The sequence below is a fragment of the Myotis daubentonii genome, chromosome X, assembly GCF_963259705.1.
Source record: "Myotis daubentonii chromosome X, mMyoDau2.1, whole genome shotgun sequence".
NCBI lineage: Eukaryota > Metazoa > Chordata > Mammalia > Chiroptera > Vespertilionidae > Myotis > Myotis daubentonii.
The window spans coordinates 128,278,563-128,305,645 of record NC_081861.1 but is presented as its reverse complement, the minus strand read 5'-3'; the positions used below and the strand labels follow the sequence as shown (position 1 = coordinate 128,305,645).

At 37.4% G+C, this 27,083-nt stretch overlaps 1 protein-coding gene across 8 annotated transcripts in view; it reads right to left on the bottom strand.

The window, feature by feature from the left end:
- Window positions 1-27,083, bottom strand: part of RPS6KA3 (ribosomal protein S6 kinase A3) — a 133,232-nt gene that overhangs the window by 53,904 nt on the left and 52,245 nt on the right. For all 8 annotated transcript variants that reach the window (XM_059678547.1, XM_059678550.1, XM_059678548.1 and 5 more), the window contains 8 exons: window positions 22,782-22,898; window positions 16,628-16,709; window positions 8,729-8,809; window positions 7,868-7,947; window positions 7,167-7,273; window positions 3,468-3,505; window positions 3,146-3,288; window positions 2,888-2,958 (listed from right to left, as the gene is read on the bottom strand). In XM_059678547.1, the coding sequence (XP_059534530.1) occupies window positions 2,888-2,958; window positions 3,146-3,288; window positions 3,468-3,505; window positions 7,167-7,273; window positions 7,868-7,947; window positions 8,729-8,809; window positions 16,628-16,709; window positions 22,782-22,898 (719 nt within the window). The remainder of the gene's footprint in view (window positions 1-2,887; window positions 2,959-3,145; window positions 3,289-3,467; window positions 3,506-7,166; window positions 7,274-7,867; window positions 7,948-8,728; window positions 8,810-16,627; window positions 16,710-22,781; window positions 22,899-27,083) is intronic.

Here is a 27,083-nt window from a genome sequence, read left to right as displayed (position 1 = left end):
TGGCCGCCTCTGCAGCGCTGGCCTGGTCCCCGGGATTTTTGTGTTTGGTGTGAGATAGGGGTTGCTTTTTTTTTACACGAACACCAATTTTTCCAGTATGATTTATTTAAAAAAAATGCTGTTCTTTCTCTACTGCTCTTCAATTTCCAATGGTTGTAAATCAAGTGTCCATATATGTATACGTTTGTTACTGGGTTCTCTATTGTACTGCATAAGTCTATTTTCTATACTTGTTTCAATGGCATATTTTCTAATTATAGTTATAGTAAGACTTGACACTTGGTAAAGCAAGTCTCCCTATCTTGAACTTCTTCAGAGTGTTTTAGTTACTTTTGGTCCTTTGTATTATCTTATTAGAATCAAGTTCCACACAAAAATAATTGTTAGGGCTTAAATTTGATTTGCATTCAAATGATAGTTATGCTGTCCAATATGGTAGCCACTAGCCACAGACAGCCAGTGAGCACTTGAAATGTGGCCAGCCCAACTCTAAGTGTAAAATGCACATTGAGTTTCAAATAACTATGAAAAAAAATACATACATCATTAATCATTTTGAATGTTGATTACATGCTGAAATGTTAATTTATTGGATATACTGGGTCAAATGAAATATATTACAGTCATGCGCTGTGTTTTGAAAACTGTGTCATTAGTGATTTTGGCATTGTACGGACACCAGACTGTACTTACACAAACCTAGATATATGTAGTATAGCTTACTATACACCTAGGTCCTAGGATCTATCGTACAGCCTATTGCTCCAAGGGTACAAATCTGTACAATATGTTAGTCTACTGAATATTGTAGGCAATTATAACACAATGGTAAGTACAGTGTACATAATCATATGTGCTCTATTTTTATATGATTGGCAGGTAGCACAGTAGGTTTGTTTACACCAGCATCACCACAAACACCTGAGTAATGTGTCACCACCACAATGCAGTGGCTATGATGTCACTAAGCAATGGGAATTTTCAGCTCCATTATAATCTTATGGGCCCATCATCATAGATCAGGTACTTTATTGACTGAAACACTGTTATATAGTGCATGGCTATATAAAAAACAATTTTAATTTTCTTCTTACTTTTTTAATGCTGCTACTAGAAAATTTAAAATTATGCATGTGGCTCAAATTATGTTTCTTTGGATAACATTGAGCTATAGAAGCCACATTTTTGTAATATTGGCTCTGTCATAATATGAATATAGTACAACCTTCCATGTTATTATGGTCTTTTAAATTTTTTAAAATAAAATTCTCTAGTTTTCTGTAGAGTTCTTATATAACTTTTTCTAGATTTATCCCCAGGTATTTGACATTATTATACAACTAGAGGCCCAGTACATGAATTTGTGCATAGGTGGGGGTCTGCCGGCCCAGCCCCAATAGGGGCAGATTGGGGCTGGGCCTGTCAGGAGGAGATGGCGGGATATTGGCTGGCCGCCCCGCCCTGATCAGGGCCAGGCCAGCTAGGGGGAGGGACAGCAGGTGATTGGCCGGCCAGCCATGCCCCCTATTGGGTTGGGGGGGGGGCGATCAGGGGTGGGGTAGGCTGGGGGAAGGGCTGTGGGCCAATCAGGGTGGTGGGGGCCCAAGGGGTGGGGCCGACCTGGGGGGAGGGGCTGCAGGAGGTTGGCCGGCTAGCCCTGCCCCCCTATTGGGGTAGGGGTGCGATCAGGGGGGTGGGGCTGCAGGCCTATGGTGGTGAGGTGAGTCAATTGGGGGCTGGGTTGGGCAGGGGGGTGTGGAGGGGCACATTTGGCCAGCTGGCCCTGCCCTTAATTGGGGTGGGAGAGTCCAATCAGGAGTGGCTGGCCAGGGGGAGGGACCACGGGAGGTTGGCTGTCCAGCCCCACCCCAATTGGGCCAGTTAGCTGGCCACAGTGGGCATCATAGCGACCAGTTGTTCAGGTGTTAAGGTCCCTGGCTTTTTATATATATAGATTATAAACAGCATTTTTTGTTGCTGGTATACAGACATGACATAGATTTTATTGACCTTTTATCCAGCAACTTTGCTAAACTCATTAATTCCAAGACTTTATATGAAGATTGGATTTTCTATGGGCATGATCATGTGTTATCTAAATAATGACAATTATATTTCTTCCTTAAACCTTAAACCTTTTAAAATCTTAAACCTTACTTCTTTTTCTTGTCTTGCTGTTCTTATTAGTAGTTCCAGGACAATGTGAATAGAAGTGAAATAATGGGCATCCTTGTCATGTTCCAACTCTCAAAGCTTTTTTTTTTTTTTTTTAATATATTTTATTGATTTTTTACAGAGAGGAAGGGAGAGAGAGAGAGACTTAGAAACATCGATGAGAGAGAAAGATTGATCAGCTGCCTCCTGCACATCTCCCACAGGGGATGTGCCCACAAACCAGGTACATGCCCTTGACCGGAATCGAACCTGGGACCTTTCAGTCCGCTGGCCAACGCTCTCTCCACTGAGCCAAACCGGTTTCGGCAAATGTAAAGCTTTTAATACTTCATTAACAAACATGAGGACAATACCAGTACTCTAAATGGAGTTTATTTGTATTTAAACCACATAATACTAATGTCATAATATTGATGAATTTCTTAGTTATTTTTTACACTACAGCCAACACTCAAAAATCTTATTATTGATTTCATAGAGAAAGGGAGAGGGAGAGAGAGACTAAAACATTGATGATGAAATAGAATCATTGATCAGCTGCCTCCTGCACGCCCCCAATGGGTATCAAACCCGCAAACTGGGCATGTGCCATTACAGGGAATTGAACCGTGACCTCTTGGTTCATAGATCGATGCTCAACTACTGAGCCATACCGGTCGAGCAAAACATTTACTTTTAAATCTCATCAAAACATACAGTAGGGAGTACTTACTTAAGGATCATAGTCATTGTTTCTTTTCGATCTTTTCCTTGGAAGGGCAGTGTACCAGTGAGCATCTCAAACTACAAAATGGCAGAATAATCAGAGGTATTAGTCAATAGTATAAAATCTCAAGGCCAGAAGGTAAGAAAGTATCATCTTAATTACAACCAAATCTTCTAAAATTGCTATATAATAAAACATATGATTTATATTTATACTCTCTTCATTACTAAACTTCTAAAAAAAAAAAGACATTCCAAACCTCACCATTAACACACCAAAAGACCACCAGTCTGCACTCTGAGTATGACCTCGACGATTAACTACTTCTGGAGCCATATATTCCACAGTTCCACAAAAAGAATATGCTTTCTTCTCATGGTCAATCGACTCTTTACTTAGGCCAAAATCTGCCAAAATAAATATAGAATTAATAAATACCCTACAATAATTTGCATATGTAAAGTTTAAACTTAGAGTTCCAATATTTAAATTAATTATAAAAATATTCTAATCCAATACCATGATCGACCTTAAAGGAAATTTATATAGCGTAGAGAAAGTATTTTAATAAAATGAGAAATTTTACCTGTTAATTTGATGTGACCTTCTTCATCAAGAAGTATGCTGAAAAAAAAGAAAGAGACAAAGTCAGAAAATCTTTTCAAACCACTAGAGATTTACAGATGCTAAAACTAAATTACTTTGTTAAGCATCAAATCACCACACTCATTCTAAAATAGTGCTTTAGATGGTGAATAAGAAGGTAAAGGTAAAGGAGGAAAAGTGTTATTTTTTGGACACATGACTATAACAAATTCCAAAGGTTAAGCTTTATAAACTTGTATTAATGAGCCGGGCGCACTAGAAAACTAATAGAAAAAGAGACAAAACCTATATATGCTCTTCTAAGTTGCTCTTTCTAATGCCTTTCGGCAGAGATGACCTAACTAAACTCCCCAGCACAATAGACAGAGGGTCTACATATTTTAGTTGAATGTGCTAGAGTTGTCATTTTCTTGGTCATTTCTAAGGCATCTGACTCAATCATTCTTCCCTAGCTTTTTTTCTGACACAATCAACACAATCTTCTTCTCAACACATCTTCCTCACACTCCTTTGTTTTCATTGACCCATCCTTTCACTGTATACATTCTCCAGTGTTTTATCTTCTAGAAGGTCTTATTCATCTAGTAGCTCAGTGCCTGGCAGAGCACAGACAAATAAAAGATGCAGCCCTAGTTGGTTTGGCTCAGTGGAGAGACTGAAGGGTCTTGGGTTCGATTCTGGTCAAGGGCACATGCCCAGTGTGAGGCATGCAGGAGGCAGCCGATCAATGATTCTCTCTTATCATTGATGTTTCTATCTGTCTGTACCTCTCCCTTCCTCTCTGAAATAAAAAAAAAATTTTTTTTTTAAAAAAGAAATGCATGTTGAATGAATGGGGCCAGTCTACAAAGGCATTCTTAATAGTTTGGGCTTCTTTTCAAGGGCATTGAAGACCATAAAAGGTTTACATGTGTAGAGGGTAGAAATGAACAGATTTACAATTTTAGAAAACAAATTTAGAGGAAAAAATAAGGGGTATTTAATGAGCTCTTAGATATAGGTTGTGATAAAAAAGAAAAAAATGGAGAAGACACTCAAGTTTCTGGCTTTAGCAAATACACGAGTGGAGAGTAACATCATTAATTAAATACTAAACTGTAAGCCAATTGTATTTCTGGATAGGTATTTTAGTATATGACTTGAAAGGTCAAGTAATAAGCTGTTTAACTTATAATCAAAGCTATTTCATAATATAGACATCTCTTTACTTATACTTCTAACTAAAAATGTTCAAGCCAAATTTTGTTATAATGAAACTTTACTGTCAAAAATACTACCAATCTTCCTACGTCATCAATTCAACTATGATTACAATAAAGTTTATCACCAAGAGTAATTCATTAAGGACGTATTTTTCAAGTCTCTTCCTAATAAGGGACTTGTTAGCAAAAAATACTAATTTTGATTATACTTGATTATGAAGCAGACCAATACATTTAAGGAATATAAAAGGAATTATTAGGTATGGTAGAAATCATTCTCCCTTCTAACAAATATATGAAAGACAGTTTTAAAAACAAAACAAACTCTAAAATCATTCTTGATATTGAGAGGAAAAAAAGAAAACGTGGTTAAAAGGGTATTACTTATACCTTCTAAAGCATTCTTTTAAGTAACCATGTCCATCTATTATATTTTTTAAAAAGCACATGTTTTTATTCATTTCAGAGAGAGAAAGGGAGAGGGAGAGAGAGATAGAAACATCAATGATGAGAAAAAATCAGTGATCGGCTGCCTCCCTGCACACCCTCTATTGAAGATCGAGCGCACAACCCTGGCATGTGACCTGATAGGGAATGGAACCCTGAGCTCCTCGTTCATAGGTCAACACTTAACCATTGGGCTACACCGGCTGGGCAAAAACACTAACATATTTTTATTATGAATGTTTAAAGTAACTTTTTCTTCTAAGGATTATATTACTATTACCAAGGATTATATCTTACGTAATAATAGTTAGAAATTGGGAAAATGATGAGAAAAACCCATCAATTACACGGGGAATAAAAATAGAATTATATGAAACATCCCAAAACAAAATATATGAAAAACCAAACATAAAATGTGAAAGTAAACAATTTCTAAATGATCACTTAAAAGGATTCCAAAGGAGCATTTTCTGTTTCCTATTGTAATTATGCAAATTGTGCATGTAACATTGTAATGTAAGTTATATCTAAGTTCTTGATAAAGATGATGGTTGCAAAACTCTGAATATACTAAAAACATTGAATTGTAAAATTTAAGTGGATGAATTGTATGCTATGTGAATTATATCTCAATAAAGTTATTTTAAAAATTTCTGATAGAGCAAAGCTCTTGTTTATTTCCTTAAAAAGAGGAAAAAACTTTTTTTTAAAAAAATATGTTTTATTGATTCTTTACAGAGAGGAAGGGAGAGGGATAGAGAGTTAGAAACATCAATGAGAAACATCAATTAGCTGCCTCCTGCACACCCCCCACTGGGTATGTGCCCTGCAACCAAGGTACATGCCCTTGACCAGAATCAAACCTGGGACCCCTGAGTCCACAGGCCGACGTTCTATCCACTGAGCCAAACCGGTTAAGGCGGAAAAAACTTTCTTACTAAAAGTGATAAACACAAATTAAAAATCAGAAGTTTGTACAATTTAAATATTAGTAACTGCTGTTATAAAAGCAATGGGAAATTTGCTTAACTCACACTTAAAATCTGAAATCATATGGAGAAGAACATTTTCAATAAACAGTATTTGGAGGAAAGCATTAGCTCTATACCATACCTCATACCAAAACACTTCTAGGTGGAGTTAAAAATAAAAACAGAAACTATAAAATTAGAAAAAAAATCTGATCATGGGATTGGAAAAGCCTTTCTAAGAATAAAAGTCAAAGAAAAAAATCACAAAAGAAAAGACTGATATATCTGAGGACAAAAAATACTTGTGTAGGTTAAAATAGCATAAATAAAATAAAAAGACAAACCAGAAAAATGTATTTGCAATACAGAGTGGGGCCAAAGCAGGGTTACAGCTGTGAGTACGTGAAACAAAGTTTATTCCTGTATTCTTGTTTATTATTATATTAGTTCCCATATGAACAACTGCAATCCTACTTTTGCCCCACTCTGTATGTCAAATGGTTAAATTCTTAATTTGTAAAGGTCTCTTACAAATCAATGGGCAAAAATAACATTCCAAAAGAAAAATGGGCAAAAGCCATGAACAGAAAAATCACACAAAAATACAAACATATGAAAACAGATTTCAACCTCATTACAAATCAAAGAATGTAAATGAAAGCAAGATAATATTAGCAGAAATTCTGATTAACAGATAGTTAAGCCAGCCGGTATGACTTAGTGGTTGAGTGTTGATCCATGAACCAAAGGTCACCAGCTCGATTCCCTGTCAGGGCACATACCCAGGTGGCCAGCTAGATCCCCAGTAGGGGGCCAGTAGGAGGCAGCCAATTGATGATTCTTATCAATGTTTCTATCTCTCTATCCCTCTACCTCTCCCTCTAAAAATCAATAAAAACATATTTTAAAAAAGTATGAGAATACATAGTCTTAGCAGAAATGTGAAGCACATGGACTCTAATGCAATGCTGTGATAGTTCTATGAAGTAATTTTTACCTTTTATTACCTCCTAAACAATGATATTACATTGTATTCAACTTAGTAGTATGATTCCTTACTTTTCTGGTTTTAAGTCTCTATAGATTATTCCCAGGCTATGTAGATGGTCTAAAGCAAGTGCAAGCTCAGCCAAGTAGAATTTGACATCTTCTTCTGTGAACATCACCTAAAATAAAAATAATTTTTCTGTCTTTATTTTCTTTTTGTCTGTAATTTTCATTTAAAGTTTCATCCCAGAGTTTAAATATTAAAAAATTATAACTTTGCTATTACATGTAATTTTATCCACAATTTACACATGAAATTTGCAAAATTATCAGTCAACTAATTACTTACTAAATGCTAAATATGCACTGTGGGAGAAACAATTTTGCATTTTGTTAAGTAACAACTATATTAAGAATATGTGATTGTTGCCCCACCACAGTAATATCTTAGAAATGAAAAGTGATCTTTAAAATGCATGCTGAATTTCCACTACCAATACTTTAAGGATATCTTGTTGATATATTATTGTTTCTAAGAAAACTGTAACTAAAAGAAGGATGAAAGACCAGGATAATTAATCAATTTAAAGTCCTACTTTCAGAATAAATTCAAAAGGTAAAAAAAACCAAAAACCTCTTTTTGGCTCTGATTCTTCAATGTAAGAATCTTGTGCCACTACAGAAAATATGATAAACGTAATATTGAAATATAACAAAGTTTTAGTTGAAACAGGGTGAGTATAAATAGATTAAAACAAAGATTAATCATATACCTCTTTGGATAAGCGTGTAAACAAATCTCCTCCCCTGAGAAAATCCAAAATAAGATACAACTTCCCTTCAGTTTGAAAAGCTGAATGAAGAGAGAAAATTTTTGTTTAATCCACCATAGTTTATTTTCTTAGGCTTATATTAGGTAAAATCATTCATAAATTATTATTTTTAGCAAATTAATAATTATATCATAGATCTAAACTGATTTTTATTTCGAAGATACCCACTGACTTCTCTTAGCTTCCATGTAGAAATATTAAATGTAGTGTTTCTTTTTATGAAACCACTAGAACATTTGTTAGGTTTTCTTCAGGTAACAGTCTCTGAGAAATACAATAGTTTTAAAACATATGATCAATAAGAAAAATTCCCCAAAGAAAAAGACTTACTTAAACATGAAACAAAATACAAAAACCATCTCACTTTACTACAGAAAAAAAATGTGGGTTGGTTAGCTTTAATTACATATAGTAGGGATCACCATACATTTACCCACTGCGAAAAAGCGCACATGCCTTTGGGGGAAAGATAGGCGATAACAGTTTCAGGACATTAGGGATCTTTGTTGTTTTTAAGTTTGGCTAACACATTATTATTAATATGATAAAAGTTATTATTATTACCTGTTCCTAGGGCTACCCACTCAGACACAATAATGTTTAAAAGAAACATAAAAGTTAAATGTGATAAAAGCTTCTAAAGTGTGGTCAAGTAATGATTTAATTTCTATGACTTTACTATATATATCTGCTAAACACATAAATATACACAAATAAATATTTATACACATTAGTATATCTGAATGTCATAAGGAAGTGAGGATTGAGGTGAAGTGAGGTGAGAGGTGGTTTATAACTTACCATAATGCAACTTGACAATAAAAGGATGATTAACTTCTACCAAGATATCACGCTCCATTTTTGTCCGAACACGGTCTCGAACTATAAAATATTGCACATATGGCTATATTGCAATACCTTTCAGAGACAAGCTTTAAAACAAAATGTCTTTGGTGCTTATTTTAAATAAAATTGTGCTTGTATGTATAAAAAAGTAAATCACATTTTATACATCTTACTCTTGAATTTTTAAAATGAATAACTATATTTCTACCAAATTATATAACCAGAAGAAATTGTATATATTTATAAAATCTGTGCTTTGAGTTAAAAAATAAATACAGAAAACATATTTGATATTGGCATTAACATTAAATTTATAAGTATTTTAATTAAAGTTATAAAAAATGACCAAAAAAGAGCAACATTTAAAGAACGAGGCATCTCAATGACATATCTATATCTATAAAAGGCTAAGTGTCCCTCTGACTGGTAGCTAGATACGCACTGACCACCAGGGGGCAGATGTTCAATGCAGGAGCTGCCATGATGTGCACTGGCCACTTAATAATAAATGGCACCATGGACCTGGCACCGACAAACCAACACTCAGCTTCTCCCAAGTGGGACACAGGCCCTGCCACCACCCTGGAGCGACACCCCACCAAATCGCAGCCAACGCTGCCAAGACCCTGTGGAGCAAAATGCAGCCCAGCCCAGCCCAGCCCGGAAATGGTGGCTGTGCGCGCCGGGTAATGATGTCATGTAGCAATGCCGGGCTTCCTCTCCCTAGGACTAGCCTCCTTAGAGTTTCTTCAGCCCAGGAACACCACTTGCTTTATAGCCAGGTGCAAACATTTTACAGTTTAACCAAATGTTTGTGAAGCATTTTCCCGTGACTCATTTCATTTGATCTTCACAGGAGTCCTGGAGTAGGTAGATAGGAGACTCAGTAGAATCCTATTTTCATTAGTAAGACGCGAAAAGCAATATTAAAATATTTCTTCTAATTAATTTCCTTTCAATGTGTACGAATCTATGCACTGGGACACTAGTTAAAATATAAAAAAGGGAATAGGTTTCAATACCCCTATCAACCGTATCGGCTCAATTCAACAAACATTCATTAAGCATCTAGAACACATGAAAGATATGGGGAAGGGTGGATATATCCCAAAAGATCTATTTTGAGGGGGGAGAAACAGGGGGAGAGGAAATACTATGGTGCAGCTGGTAAGGCAAAGACTTTTTGGAGTTAGAAAAATCTGGATTCAGATTGTGCAATCTTAAGCAAGTTAGTTACTTAAACTCTCTGGGCCTCAGTTACCTTTTATTGATAAAATGGGGATAATACCTCTATACCTCTGGGGAGCTGTGTGACCATTTGAGATGAGGTTTGTACATTCCAGATTCTGGTATATAAGAAATCTTCAATTAAATGGTTGCGATAGCACCATGGATATGATAAAGAGGTAAAATGATTTATTACTAGCGATATGTAGCATAGGAATTCAGAAAAGGAAAAGATCAGTGTTACTTATATAGGAAGGCTAGAGGGAAAAGGTAGGGTTAGGGACTTTTAGAGTGGAATTTAGGTGGGTGGGAAGAACTGGGCCTAGAGAAGAAAAGTCCAGGTATGGAATACCAACCGCTAGCAGGAACACAAAGGCATGCATGATGAACAGGAAGGAACCAAAACAGTGTGGAAAGTGGGGAGGTGAAGTAGAGAGGATACAGATTATGGACAATTTGAAATGCCAGGAAGAATTTACATGTGACTCTATAGGCAGTTCTCTTTTACAAACCAAACATTTTCCTGAGCAATTCTATATGCCAGGCACTGTGAAGCAAATACAAATAAGTAATGTTCAAGAAGCTCATAATATGGTGGGAATGACTGACAAGTAAATAAATGATTACAATACAATCTGAGAAGCAGTATACTTGTGTTGGTAGCTCAATGGATTTAAGAGGTGAAAATGATCATTCATTAAAGTTTTTATTTTTTTTTTCTGTTGCATAATAAGGATAAATCATAGATAACTTCTATTTTTCAAGCCCGAGTGACGGAATGGTTGTGCCAAAGTTTAAATAAAAAGAATGGTAAAGAGAATCTTTTTGGAGGGGGTCAGAGAGAAAGATGAGTTGGTTTTCCTTTCAATTTAAGGTGACCACAGATATTTAAAACACAGAAATAAGACCTCGGAAAAATAAACAAAGAAGCTTAAAAAATCCTGTTTCCCTGCCTACTAGTTTTCCACTTCCAACTGGGGGATTTTGGTGCCAGTGACTGAAAATGGTCAAATCAGGAATAGAAATTGATTGCTCTCAATGTCTATGTAGCTCTTTTTCACTGACTTGTCCAGCTAGTGTATCAAATTCAATACCAACCTCTGATTTCATTATCTTGTCCTACCACTACAACTCTGGTGTCTTATATCCAACAGGTCCTTTCTATTATTCATGTGAATGAGGTTCATCACCTAGGCCTGCTGTTAATTGTGTCCCTGTCTAGCCCAAATCTGCCCCCTTTCCACTGCTACAACCTTGGATTATGTTCTTATTACCTTAATGCTGGATTCCAAATTTCTACATCCTTAAAAATATTATACAGATCTTACAAAATTTATCACTTAGAAATCACTCTTCTGTTCAGTAAGCAATAAGTTTATATTCCACTTCTACTATTCTACCATAATGAAAAAACAATAATTACCTGGGGGTCAAAAACTATAGTTTAATGGCCATGCTAATATCTAGATGGGTTATCATGGCCAAATCCTTTCACTGCTCAGAAACTTCCTGCTACCTTCTTTATAAAATGAGAGGCTAGAACAAGATGATTTCTTTTTGTTACGATTATCTTGGGAGATAATTTCCTTATATGTAACACTGATGAGACTTTGTCTAGTTAAAAATGTGCAGTGAGAGTCACTCACTAAAGAATTCATTTTGTCTGAGGTAGAACTGTGTAATAATTATAATATTGTTTCTTTTACTTAGGTAAAGACCTAGTGACAAATATAAATCATCCTATAATCAGGAATTTTGATTAGGATGTACTGGTTTATAACAAGGCATGTTTTATGTGTTTATTAGAGGCCCAGTGCATGAAATTCATGCATGGGGTAGGGGGAGGGTCCTCTCAGCCCAGCCTACACCCTCTCCAATCCATGACATCCTTCTCAAAATCCTGGACCACTGGCTTCTAACTGCTCACCTGCCTGCCTGCCTGATTGCCCCTAACTGCCCCCCCCCCGCCAGCCTGATAACCCCTAACCACCTCTGCCTGCCAGCCTGATCGCCCCTCACTGCCCCCCTGCCGGCCTGATCACCCCTAACTGCCTCTACTTGCTGGCCTGATCACCACCAACTGCCCCCCCCCCAGCCCCCTGCTGGCCTGGTTGCCGCCAATTGCCCCCCACCCCCCGCCGGCCTGGTTGCCCCATGCAGCCTACTGCTCTGTCATCTGGTCGCCCCTCACTAACCCCCTGCTGGCTGGGTCACTCCATGCAGCCTGCTGCTCAGTCGTTTAGTTGTCCTTCATTAACCCCCCTGCTGGCCTGGTCGCCCCACGCAGCCTGTTAGGTTGTGATGGTCGCTTAGGCTTTTATATAGATAGATTATACATCAGTTAAACTTCAATAAAGCTATTTTATTTTTAAAATGTTTTTAATTTTAAGTTAATTTATTTTTATTTTTTAAATTATGTTTCTCAATTACAGTTTACAATTGATATTATTTTGTATTAGTTTCAAGTCAATAAAGCTGTTTTTAAAATGAAGAAAAAGGATGTTTTATATTGGTTAAACTCTAAATCTTAATATAGAATTTGTTAATCCTGTCTTGTTGCTGGCAAAGCAACTACATTCCTCTGAATAATTTTTCTCATATAATAGTTATTAGTTTTTAAATGCCTCTTGGCTTAAACATGAGAGTGAACAAGAAGAAGTGCTATTTATGTTTTTAGGGTGATATATTAAGAAATGCTTTAAACAATGGCTTACAAAACCTTTTAGGCCCAATTACTATTTTATTAGGATGAAAAATCCCCACAAGCTCAAGCTAACGCTATTGATTTTTATTTGATCCCATTTATTGTATTAATAGGAATTTTAGAATGGAAAAAGACTTCTGGTAAAACATGGATGTTTTATTCCAAAACGCCATTGAGATTACAATAATGGAAAAATTATGCACAAACTCACAAGGACAGAGAACAGGAGAGGAAGCAGTAGCAGAATATGTGTAAGTGGTAACTCACACAACAGATCAGAGAAAGCTAAAATCTAAGCCTAAGGGAAGGAAGCCGATGAGTAATTCTTGCCATAGAATCCTTTCCAATTAGCTTTTTGCTATTTCACTCTTAAGCAAGGAAAAGATAGCAAAGGATCCCCAGGCATTTGAGAAAAAAGGCTTTAATATGAGAAAGTATCTGAATAAACAGAAAAAAAGGAATAAAGTAAAAGAGAGACAACATAAAGACAGAAGAAAATTTAAACAAAACAAAATTCAACCTTATAATTTACATCCACCAAGAGATTAAAGACCATATGGCACCCATGAAACAAAAAGCTTTCAAAGAGGTAGAGGCAAAAGAAACAGTATTGTCAAGTACAGTACAATGAAAAAAACACACAAAAAGAAATGGAGACAGAGCTCATAGGTTAAAAGACTTAAAGAGATATAAACCAATTGTGAAATACAGATCTTACATAGATTCCAATTCAAACAATTGCAAAAAGGAAAATGAAATATTATAACAAGGACAACTGGAAATTTGAACACTATCTGTACATTAATTTTTAGGTATATGATAGAATTATAGTACTTCTTTCAAGAGTCTTTGTCTTTTAGAGATACATACTAAAATATTTATGGAAGAAATTATACAATGTTTGGGATTTGCTTTAAATATCATGAGTTGAGAAATATTGAAGCAGAAAGAAGGGTATATGGGGTTCTTTATATCCTTCTGTTTCTTTCTGTAAATGTTTGACACCATAATAAAATGTTTTACAAAACATTCTTAGAGAACAAGGAAAATCTAGAAAATTAAAAAGACATACCATATCTAGTATGATGAATTTTAAAAATTCACAATAAGACGTACTACTAAACAAATTTCAGAACACCAGGGATAAAGAGTAGATTGATTCTAAAGACTTCCAAAGAGGAAAAGCAGCATACACACAAAGGACTAGAAATCAGAATGACAATAAACTTCATAATTCCAGCACAGGAAACTAGAAAACAATGGAAACAATGCCTTCAAATATCTGAGGGAAAATTATTTCTGACCTAGAACTTTACACCCAGCCAAATTATAGATTAAGTGAGGAGGTAGAATAAAGGCATTTCAGAAATGCAAGTTCACAAAAAAAATTTACCATCCATTCACCCTTTCTGAGGTAGCTCCTAGAAGATGTGTTCCACCAAAACTAAGAAAGAAAACCAAGAAACAGGTAGATACAGAATTTAGAAAAGGAGCTCTAACACAGCAAAGATGGGAAGGAAATGTGACTCCAGTATATCATTTGGCTCAGAACAATTTTTATAAAGCTGCAATAATGAAAACAAAACATGAAGAGGGAAATTGTGTGAGGATAGAAGTATAGGAAAACTAAATCCTAATCTTCCATATTAGGATATCAATATGTTATGTCTCCAAATGAAAACAGTAAAAAAATTTGCAATATAAGAGTACTGAATATGGAGGTAAATGGCAGGAATAGCAGCTAAAGAGGTGAAAGTCATTGTTTCTGGGAGTCAAGAATTGGGATAGGGAGGATAGGTAAAGCACTGCTATTTTATAAGAATCTATATACATACTAGAGGCCAGGTGCACGACATTCGTGCACTGGGAGATGGGTCCTTCAGCCCGGCCTGCACCCTTTCGCAGTCCGGAACCCCTTGGGGGCTGTCCGACTGCCAGCTTAGGCCCACTCCCTGGCAGTTGGACATCCCTGAAGGGTCCTTAGCTCTGCTGCGGAGGACGCTGCGCTCACCAGCCATGAGCCCAGTTTCTGGCTGAGCAGTGCTCCCCCTGTGGGAGCACAATGACCACCAGGGGGCAGCTCCTGCATTGAGTGTCTGCCACCTGGTAGTCAGTGTGTGTCATGGCCACTGCCTGTTCTGCCGATCGGTCAATTTGCATATTAGCCTTTTATTATATAGGATAGGATTTAAGAGAAGACTCTTAATTTTTCCAGGTTGCTCAGGAGTATTTCAGACAAAATTTATGAAATAAATATTTAATTTCCCATTATTCTATATACCTGGCTTTGTCATACAGCAAGGGCATATTCAACATTTTTGTAAAAAACACATTAAAATTTAATATAAATACTTTTGTACTATTTCTTGTTGTTGTTGATCCTCACCTGAGGATATCTTTTCCATTGATTTTTTAGAGAGTGGAAGGGAGGGGGAGAGACAGAGAGAGAGAAACATCAATTTGAGAGAGACACATTGATTGGTTGCCTCCCCCACGAGCCCTGACCAGGGCCGGAGATCAAGCCTGCAACCAAGGTATGTGGCCCTTGATGGAATCAAACCCGTGACCCTTCAGTCCATGGGTCAGAGTTCTATCCACTGAGCAAACCGGCTAAGGCCTTTTGTCCTATTTTGTTCTACTAATTTATATATCTGTATTATTCTCTTCCAATAACACACTGAATTATAACTGCTTTAAATAAGCTCTCAATCTGATAAGATTGTTCCTTTGTCATCTTTTTTAGACTACTGTTTGAGATGTATGCTTTTCAAATGAAATTTTGAGTATTTCAAGGAAAAATGCAACTGGAATATTAAGGATATGGAGCTAACTAGATGGCTAGAGGAATATCAAGACTCTTAACAACAATTAGCTTTCTCTAAAAGGAATTGGCATTTATATCTTTTCCTGGTATCTTTTAGGTTTCTCTGAGTTTCATAGTTTCTTTTTCATATATACAATACAAATCCTGTTATATATATATGAAAACAAAATACTTTTATTGATTCTGTGAATGAATACTTACATAAGTTCCATCTATGCAGTTTTATAACATGGGATTTATGAGTACAAAGTTATAAAAGTAGTGATATCAAATAGGGCACTGAGGATATAATTTAACTCTCTGGTCCTAGAATGAACCAAGTTAAGTAGTAAGGCAGGGGGTAGAGACTAGGTAAGAAACAAAATACATTCAAGAAGGGAGCAAGAGAAAGAACGCAAAGGATGATGTTTATAGAGGAAGGTGAATTTTCTTGGAACGATGATAATGCCCAGGGTAGGTGACTCATTGGGAAGAATAATAAATGGTTATCACTAATGTTCCTCCAGAATATTTTAAAAGTTTTAGAAATGACAGACAAATTGAGGAAAAAATGATGTTAGGAATCAATACATAAAACTAGAGACTCTGTGGTAAAATAACTACTACTACTAAATAAAAGGAAGACTTAAGCATTTAAATATCTATGTACAACTTCTTCTAAATGACTGCTTAACTATAAGAGCCAAATTCTACATTACATTTTTTCAAAATTAAGAGACTTGGAATAAAAACTTACTTGGAGACCAGGTGTCCTTAGAATAAAATCTATTTTGCATCCAGTAAAATAGTAAGTTTTCAAAACATTAAAATAATTGTATTAATTTAAGATGAATCAAATCCAGTTTTAATCTTATAAACTTCTACTTGTCTAAAGCCCAAGAGAATTTATAATACTTCTTCTATAACACGGCAACTCCCATTCTCACTAGTCAGATGATTCCTAACCCAGTAGAAAAAATTCACCGAAAGAAAGTTTAAATTCAAATATGGTAACAGAAACAGATTCAGAATGTAATTGGCCTAGGAGTCACATGAGGGCTATTGAGACCTTTTAGTTTGTTTATATTACGTGAACATTACAAATAGTAGCAGTACTTACCTTTCAAAGTGGCCTTCTTCAATACTTTCATGGCATAAAGCTGTCTAGCATCAGAGCCTGAGATTTTTTTGACTAAGAAAACCTGTATTTAAATAAGATAAAATAAATTTTACAAAGTTTCACAAACTATACTATTTTAAAATAAGAATTCTGCTATATCATTTATTATTAGAAAGATTCTGATATTTCTTTTGTTGTTTGTTAAATCCCAAAGAGCATGTTAACATATAAATGTAACTTAGCAAGCACTTACCTTTAAAAAATGAATCACATATATCTAAATATGAAGAACCACAATTCCTAAGGTATGTTATTGAGCATCTTCATTTTCCAAATATTTTTAGCTCCTTTCTACATATAGTATGGGATTTATATAAAACCAATCACACCCACTCTACATAGTTCATGGATATTCTATAACATGTATAATGCAAATCTATCAATAAAGCTCTTCTCATTTTGACTATTAGTTTCATGATTTTTTTTCATCAAACCTTTAAACAGACCTGGAAATGGATCTGAATATGAATTCTTTTCCTCCTATCCATTCTTTTCTAGCAGTGTTATTATGCTGCCACAGATAGGAAGAAGAAACAATTACAATCAAGAATTAATTTAGGGTCAGCTCTCAATTATCTGCATTAGCATGCATACACACACACACACACACACACACACACAGAGAGACAGACACATACAAACATTCAACTGGTTCTAGGGCAAAGCAGAGTTCCTCACTCTGAGAAACTGTGCTAAAGGTAATGGGCAAAGACTTCAATTTAATTGAAGAGTACTAGAATTTGCACAGAAACCCTGATACAGAGTGTGTTCCTCTCCCCAAGCCACTCCCCTTTACCCCCTTTACCATGCACCACCCTTTAGCTCCTTCCAGCCATTTAACAGTGAGCCAACGTAGGGAAAGAAAAGCATTCTTAATCAGAGTGGTTCCTATGGATGGAATGATGTTCAAATATTAAGGGTTATCAGAAATTAATATTTTTGAACAGAAATAAATTCTAATTAGGTGGAGGTTATTAGGATTTATCTGATATTTATTCAGTCTTAAGATTCCCTAACCAAGCTTCTTTGTGCCATTTTACAAGAAAAATTATCCTGGTGATTCCAAACTTTTTTCACCCTTCTTTGAAAGCACATTCTTTTTTTAAAAAAAATTTTTTCAGTGATTTCAGAGAGGAAGGGAAAGGGAGATAGAAACATCAATGATGAGAGAGAATCACTGGGGGTCAAGCCCACAACCCTGGCATGTGCCTTGACTGGGAATCTAACCATGACCTCCTGGTTCATAGGTTGACGTTCAGTCACTTAGCCATACTGGCCCAGCTAAAAGCACATTCTTAACACTTTACAGCACTTCTTAGTTTATAAAGAACCTTCTTCACAAGAATTTTTAATACATCATCACGATAATTTTGGGGAGGTAGACCTACTAAGTAATTCCTGTTTTACAGCTGCCCAAGCTAGGGATTAGAGTGGTTAAATAATTTGACTAGTATTACAGTGAAGGCATTGAGACAAGAACCAAGCCAGCCATCCAGTTTTGTGCTCCTGCTCAGTGCCCTCTTAATCCAGTCCCTTTGGCCTGTCAAACATAGCAGGAACAGCAGTCCCAGATGCCATCAGATCTTCCCCCACCAGAGCATTTCTGACCTTTCGAACTCCTCCATGAAGCTATTCTAGGCTGACAGGTCATCCCTGCTTCCTTGGCTTGGAGTGGCTTTTTAGGGTGAGTAAGGAAGGAGACTTTTTTTATGTTTGCTATTTATAGTAAGGTATTTAAATAAATAAAGGGAGAAGCATGCTAACCCCGGGAAACTTACTAAATAATATGTTCCCTGAAAATCTTAATGTATAGAAATAAATCCCTCTATTTGGGCTTATCTGTATACATTGCATAATGCAATTTCATTGCAGATGTTATATATTTGGCCTTATATCTTACTACAACCCTATGAGGTCAGGACTATTATTTACTCATTAATTCCTTTCTAGAATTATATGCTAGCTACTGTGTTTCCATTTCAATGCTGAGACATGGTACAAAGCATGGCCACTGAACTCATAGAATATATAGTCTATTGGGGGAGATAGCCAATAAACAAATAATTAAAATGAAAAGCTATTAATTGTGGTGAGTGCTATGAAGATAAGGAATATGATGTTGCGAGGGTAAAATAGGGAAAGATAGCCCAAGTTAGGAGCACTTTCAAGAGTCCAGGTGCCGGGGTCCAGCCCCAGCAGGTCCAGGGGTCCCCAAAGGTGTAGACGGAGTCGGCGAAGAAGGAATGACACGGAGACAGCGTTCAGTTGATCAGCAGCCTAGCCAGGATCTCCAGCCAAGTTCTGGTCTCGATCTCCAGAGAGGCTCTGCTTCGGATCTCCAGCCAGGTTTAGTCACCAGGTTCTAGTCAGGCTCTCCTGCCAATCTCCGCAGTCAGGTTCAGTCCAGGATCCCTTGCCATGTTCTCCCGCTAGGCTCTGTCTCTAGGCTCCGAGGCCAGTCCCGGTCCAGGATCCTCTGGCATGCTCTCTCCAGCGAAGTTCTTCTGTCTCTAGGCTCCGTATAGGTTCTGTCTTCTTGATTCTGTTCTGAGTTCTGAGTGTTTCTGTCTTGTTACAACTGTATTTATACCAGTTGATTCAATCCTATCAATCTCTATTACAAAGGTTAGGGCGTTTCTTATCTCCATTCCAGGGAGAAAAGATTATGTAGTTTAAGCATGATTGTTAAAGGGATTAATTACCCGCCTGGCACTTAGTTGAGGGGTTTTATTCCCTCCCTAACTTCAGGGGAAAATCCCTACCTGGGGATTCAACCTTTCTCGGAGAGGTGACTTTGGTTAAAACACAGCGCCAAGAAGGTGAGCAAACATATTAAGAACCGTATGCCATATATGCTAGGTCCCTTGAAACAGCAAGGATGGACCGGCTCCCGGCAAATTCCCCCTTTTTTATTTTTTAAAAGCAAGCATTAAAAAGAAAAACACTGAAATGCTCTCTTGTATCCATTTTAAGAGTAGGATTGGCACTTTCCGCTATTACCTGAGTCCTGATCTATCAGACCAGGGAGAGCTTGCCAATCCTGCACTTTCCCGGGGTGGAAAGGCTGCAGTGGGGTTAAGGATAAGGCTCCTTGGGCCTACCTTCTCCCATGCCTCTACATTTACCTTTCCGGCACCTTTCCTTCCTCAGAAAAGCATGGACGTATTTCTTGTATAAAATGTTCTGTCTGACTGGGAGTAACCTTAATTCCTCTGCTAACAAGCATATATGTTAAAAGATCAATACGGAGTCTTTTTTCTTTAGACTCAGTATGGCACATCTTCTTAATCTAAAGATCAATACAGAGTCTTCTTTCTTTGGACTCAGTATGGCACATCTTCTTAATCTAGAGATCAATACAGAGTCTTCTTTCTTTGGACTCAGTATGGCACATCTTCTTAATCTAGAGATCAATACAGAGTCTTCTTTCTTTGGACTCAGTATGGCACATCTTCTCAATCTAAGTTCTGTACTATCCACCTTCTTACCCTACTTATCCTCTATAGGGGGGTCTGTAGCACCCTGGTGGAGTCCTATCCGTCCCGAGTGTGGGGTTCTCAATGGGGGGGGGCTTACCTAAGGGAATCCTGTTCCAGGGGTTCCCAAAGGTGTGGACGGAGTCGGCGAAGACTATCCACCCTCTTCCTACGGTGGAGTCTGATCCGTCCCGAGTGTGGGGGTTCTCAATGGGGGAGGGGGGCTTACCTAGGGGAATCCTGTTCCAGGGGTTCCCAAAGGTGTGGACGGAGTCGGCGAAGACTATCCACCTTCTTCCTACGGTGGAGTCCGATCCGTCCCGAGTGCGGGGGGGCTTACCTAAGGGGTCCCTGTTCGGGCGCCATATGCCGGGGTCCAGGCCCAGCGGGTCCAGGGGTCCCCAAAGGTGTGGACGGAGTCGGCGAAGAAGGAATGACACGGAGACAGCGTTCAGTTGATCAGCAGCCTAGCCAGGATCTCCAGCCAAGTTCTGGTCTCGATCTCCAGAGAGGCTCTGCTTCGGATCTCCAGCCAGGTTTAGTCACCAGGTTCTAGTCAGGCTCTCCTGCCAATCTCCGCAGTCAGGTTCAGTCCAGGATCCCTTGCCATGTTCTCCCGCTAGGCTCTGTCTCTAGGCTCCGAGGCCAGTCCCGGTCCAGGATCCTCTGGCATGCTCTCTCCAGCGAAGTTCTTCTGTCTCTAGGCTCCGTATAGGTTCTGTCTTCTTGATTCTGTTCTGAGTTCTGAGTGTTTCTGTCTTGTTACAACTGTATTTATACCAGTTGATTCAATCCTATCAATCTCTATTACAAAGGTTAGGGCGTTTCTTATCTCCATTCCAGGGAGAAAAGATTATGTAGTTTAAGCATGATTGTTAAAGGGATTAATTACCCGCCTGGCACTTAGTTGAGGGGTTTTATTCCCTCCCTAACTTCAGGGGAAAATCCCTACCTGGGGATTCAACCTTTCTCGGAGAGGTGACTTTGGTTAAAACACAGCGCCAAGAAGGTGAGCAAACATATTAAGAACCGTATGCCATATATGCTAGGTCCCTTGAAACAGCAAGGATGGACCGGCTCCCGGCATCCAGGGAGAAATAGTGGTGCATAGACTGAAGGAGTGGCAGTGGAGGAGAGGACAGGCATGATTGGAGGAATCTTTACTAAATCCACAGGACTTCCTGAGGGATCAGATTGGTAGTGGGGGGGGTATGGGAAGGGAAGGGAGGACTAGAAGGATTGGAGATACAAATCTGTTACATCGACTATATATATATTGGCTATAATTAAGATAGGGAGCATAGAGAAATTAGTAATGAGTAGAGTGAGAAGGCAGCTGAGAATGAGAACTTTGAAGAACTTCAATACTAAATGACTAACTAGAAGGAAAAAAGGGGGCTCCTAGAGGTTTAGCACACACAGCAAGTAAGTAGCCTAAACTCACAACTATTATGTTCTGCTGGCTAATCTATATTTGGATTAAAAGCATCACTTTGGATTTGAAAGATGTTAATGGCTATAACAAATTATCTATGTTAGCCAAGAATTGCTAACTAGTCCCATAAAAATATATAAGAGAGCTTAAACTGGTGTTGTTTTGAAGCTTGCAAAGTATATCTTCAAATGTTTCCTTCACAGAGAGGTGGGAAGGAAGCCCTGCAATGTGAAAGTTGAATGCAATCTCAGAATTTTCCTGTTGCTGTGAAAGGGACTAGAGAGATCTAGTAGTAGTAATTATAATACTGAAGTCCTCAAATTGGAGTGCAGGAAGTATTTGTGAGGTGTGTGGCAGGGGGACAAGGAATACTGAAAGAAAACTGATAAAGATGTTACATCTGCTGGAACAATTTTTAGTTGGTGGTTTTGGGAAATATTTTTTTTATTGATTTCAGAGAGAGGAAAGGAGAGGGAGAGACAAATGGAAACATCAGTGATGAGAGATTGTTTGGCTGCCTCCGGCACACCCCACACTGGGGTTTGAGCCTGCAACTCCGGCATGTGCCCTGACTGGGAATCAAACCATGAACTCCTGGTTCATGGGTCAAAGCTCAACTACTGAGCCACACACCTGGCAGACTGGGAAATAGTTTCAATATTAAAAACAAACACGGAGATCATTAATAGAATGCAATGCTTGCATTCATTTTGAAGATAAACTATAATTCCCCCCAATTCCAAACTTGTAAGTGGTAACCCCTACACTAGTTTCTTGGGAATACCCATTCACTTCCTGCTGGTATTAGGGAGACTGTGAAGGAAAGACAGAGATGCACTGCAAGATTACCTTTCAATTCTATACAAGGATTCAAAGAGGCCAATGTATCCAGGGAACATTTTGGGATTTTTAATCACTCAAGAAGTGATTAAAGGCCATATGGACTTGAAGATAAAGTAAATATGAAGTAAATACTGCCAATTTATGAAACTTTCCAATGTATTTTTGAATGACTTTGTTAACTTTCCCACACTTATTGAGAGTCAGAAATATGAAAACACAGAGAAAATACTGCTTGTAGGGAGATCAGTAGTATTTCATAAAATATTTCTGTTCCCCATCCATATGAAATATACATGAATCCAAAAAGCAACTTTTTAAAAAACACATACTCTTGACTTACCTTTCCAAATGATCCCTGCCCTAATACTTTTAAAAGTTCAAATTGGGAAGGATCTGCCTTTTCATGTCCTTCCTTTACATGATGTGTGATTGCAATTTCTTTGATACTGCCTTCTTCCTGTTGATGCAAAAATAAAGGGAAAAAACAGAGTCAGAGCCACTTCTTCCCGGCATAAATCAAGCAATATAACTTTAGCAAGTCATATTAGAAATCCTCACATTAACATACACAAACCACCTTTACTGATCCACCAAGTAAACAGAAAACATACTAGTATGCCAAGCAAATATTACTTTCGAGTTAAATGTCAGGGACAAATACCAGCCTACCACATTTTTTTCTTTTCTTCTTTTTGCCTACAATAATATTTTTTGTAGTGCATATGAATTATTAGAATTTAAATGTTACACAAACATAAACAATTATTTTTATTATTATCATATTCCATATAAATGTTTGAGATCAATCAAGATTTTCTGAGACATTCACAGAATATTGGCAATACATATAGGGAATTACAAAGATTTCTTAAAAAGATATAGCAGGGTATCCTAATGTAGTAGCTTTTGAAACGAGCAGTAAAAGGAAAATAAGCTCTCCCTAGCTGGTTTGGCTCAGTGGATAGAGCATCGATCAGAGGACTGACGGTCACTGGTTTGATTCTGGTCAAGGGCATGTACCTCGGTTGCATGTACCTTGGTACCAGGGATGGGGCACATGCAGGAGGCAACCAATCGATATGTCTCTCTCACACTGATGTTTCCCTCTGTCTTTCCCTCTCCCTTCCATTGTCTCTGAAAATCAGTGGAAAAATGTCCTTGGGTGAGAATTATAAAAGGAGAGTAAGAGGACAAAAAAAGAATCCAGGCCCACCATTTTACCCTGTAAGTCAGAAGCTGTATTTTGTGGACTGTCCTATTACTTAGGCAGCTTAATCATTTTAGACTCTCTCAAAACTTTGGCAACAAAAATAAAACAATCCCCTAAATGAGACCAATGTATAAGGGCCTGAGAATGATAGCTGCTCATAGCTACATTAGGAAAGAGGAAAGCAAGTTTAAAAAAACTTTAAAAAACAAACAACGCCCCCCCCAATGTATATGTGCAATTGATTAAGATTTAGATTAAAATCCAGCAAATGTTTATTAAAAGTACCTACCATGTATCAAGCCCAGGTTAGATGCTTTTTCACCATGTATGTATGTATGTATGTTGATTTCAGAGAGGAAGGGAGAGGGGGAGAGAAAGAGATAGAAACCTCAATGATGAGAGAAAACCATGGATTGGCTGCCCCCTGCACACCACCTACTGGGGATCGAGCCCACAATCTGGGCATGTGCACTTGACCAGAATCAAACACGAGACCCTATAGTCTGCATGTTGACACTCTATCCACTAAGCTCAACCGGCTAGGGCGCTTTTTCACCTTTTATCTAACATTTATGCTTCACGACAAATCTTTGACTACATATCAGTGTTAGAGAGAAGTGACGATAACACAGTGGAGTACTCCCCAGAGCAAGCAAAAACATTTCAGAATTCTCTACTGACTCCCTCAATTCACCACTGGAAAACTGACAGATTTTTAAAAGGCAAAAATGATTTGAATACTGTACAGTCTGAAGTTTAAAAAGATTAAGTAAAGATCACAAGCCAGTAACTGACAGACTTAGGGCTCAATTCCAGATCTTCTGTCCTCTAATGACTTCTAAAACAAAGCTCTTAGCATTACAACCACGCTGAGACTGTCAGAGGCTCTTGGTGGTTCCCCATCCAAGATCAGTGACAGTAACAAACTAACTTACTCCCCTTGTTTTTGTAAGTGGTATGTATCTCTTGGGTCAGTTAGCTAAACTGATTAGAGAAGTAGTCTCTGAACTTTTGGTAGCACATCCTTATTAGTAATAACAATTTAGCATATACCCAATATTTGTATACTTGTTAGCTTATAAATTATATACATGTACTTTTTGTATTATTAAATTATATACATTATACATGGAAATGAAACTATAAAGAAGTTTTCTTCTTTATTTTCTGTACCCCAAAGTACTGTTACTTCACACTTTGAAGATTAGTAGATTAGTCTAGAAACCAAGTTCATGGATTAGATTCTAGCATGTGCCAGTTAGCTTCCTATGGGAGAAAAAAACTATCTGTTCAAGAGTCTAACAGGAATCCGATGTCCTTAAGTCATGAGGCTGTGAAGAACTATACTATGTAACATTCTCTCTGTTTTACCACTGTTCTTTATTGGGTAAGTGGGGTGTGACTTATTAGGCTGTAATATTTTATCATCTTATATTTCACAGCCAATACCTACAATTGTCTGTCATAAATAAAGATGCAACACAGGCAGGAAAGGATCACTAAAATAGAAAAGTTTTGTATTTTGTTGTAGGCATACAGGATTAAGCCTTACTCTCATAGTGTGAGCTATGATCAGGCTATGGATCTCAAAATAAATAGCAGTTACTATTCAAGAAAGATTTCATCTTATGTCTACCCTTCCTTTCTTCTGTCAAAGTTACTAAAAGCAGTCTCCCTTTGATTCCTTCATTCAATAAACATATACTAGAACACATACAATGTATCAAGCATGGTAATGGGAATACTTTTCTTTTTTTTTTTTTCTATTTCCAATATCATCCAGGTCTAATCCTTTATCATCTTCCCTGTAGAAAACTGAAATTAGCTTGGTTATTCAACATGCCCCTTTCTGCCACTGCCAATAAAATTCATCCTCCTGACGAATTCATTTTCTAAAAGTAGACATATGACCAGGCGGCTCAAAAACTCCTCCAAATTTTCTCTAATTAAATGCATTGCTTCACTTTGGCATTTGAGGCTCTCTACAATATGGCCTCAACCTTCTCTTCCGGAATTATTCCCAACATTCCCTTACATGTAGCCTGCCAACCTGGGTTATTTTCTGTTCCCTATTTTTCTTAATCAAAAGTAATACATACATGCACGTGACAAACCAGTGACAGAATAGCTTATGATAAAAAGAAAGTCTCTCCTTATCTCCAAGCGTAGCTTTTTTAAAAAATTAGTTCTTTCAGCACTTACATTAGTTCTTAATTTGTTAACTTAAGACAATGCCTACTAATTTAAAAATAAGAAAGATGGACTAACTTATATTATGCCCCTTCCTTCCATTATCTTCCTCCCTGCTGTTTGATAATTATATTACTTTTACATAAACCTCTTGTCTTTTCTATCAGTTTTTTTTTTATAGAATCCTAATTCTTTACTTTGTAAAAGGAAGCTAATAGTGCCCATAATTCTCTGGAATTCCCCCCCCCCCGCATGCTGCTAGCTGTATTTTTACATTTTTATTAATATTAAGACAATTAACATTCTCTCCTGTAACCACAACCAAATCCTTCATGCTTTCTCTACAGCCTGATTCTAAAAACTGAAAGTTTATACAACAGCATCCATACTTTCATGACAATATATATTGGTCAAACACAGGCTAGGAAGTATATTAAATTTCCTTTTACACATGGACCTATAACAGTGACTTCCAGAATAATAATCCAAGGGGACTTAAAAATAACAACACTTCTTCAAATATTTAAATTCATGATACACTTCAACTTTGATTTCCCTAGATTTCTTGTAGTTTTCTATTTTTCCTATTTCTAACAGCCCCAAATCATTCTTGTGGGGAGGGAGACTTTAATTTGATCATTATTCTTAATCTTTTCTTAGCCCTTAACCATACTTTTCATTCTTCTGAGAGCCTTCTCTTCCCCGCCCCCTCCCACCCCAGTGGAATGGGTTGTTTTCTAGCTCGTGCTGCACAGCTATTATCTTGGGATATCTCTTTCCTGGTTGAATCCACTATTTTTAGTTTCCATGTCTTTCTCTTTCTTGGATTACTCCCTTGTAACTTCCTAAGAAAGGTGATGTGGAAGAAAATTTTCTGAACCTTGAACATCTGAAAATGTCTTTATTTTGTTTTCACGTTTGTATAGTTTGGCTTGGTACCAAATTCTAGAATAAAAACAACCTTGCCTCAGAATGTCAACGCCATTGGTCCATTGCCTTCTAGCAACTAGGGATGCTGCTAAGATGGGTGATGCTAGCTTGATATAAACATTTTGGTAGGTGACCTGGTTGTTCTTTCCAGAAACTTTAAGATTTTTCTCTGTCCTCATACTTCTGAAATGCCACACTAGTGAGATACCAGTAAATACGGGTCTTTTTTCCTTCAGAATGCTAGATGCTTGGTGAACCTTTATAATCAAAAGAACCGAATTCCTTAACTCTGGGGAACTCGAACATTTCTTT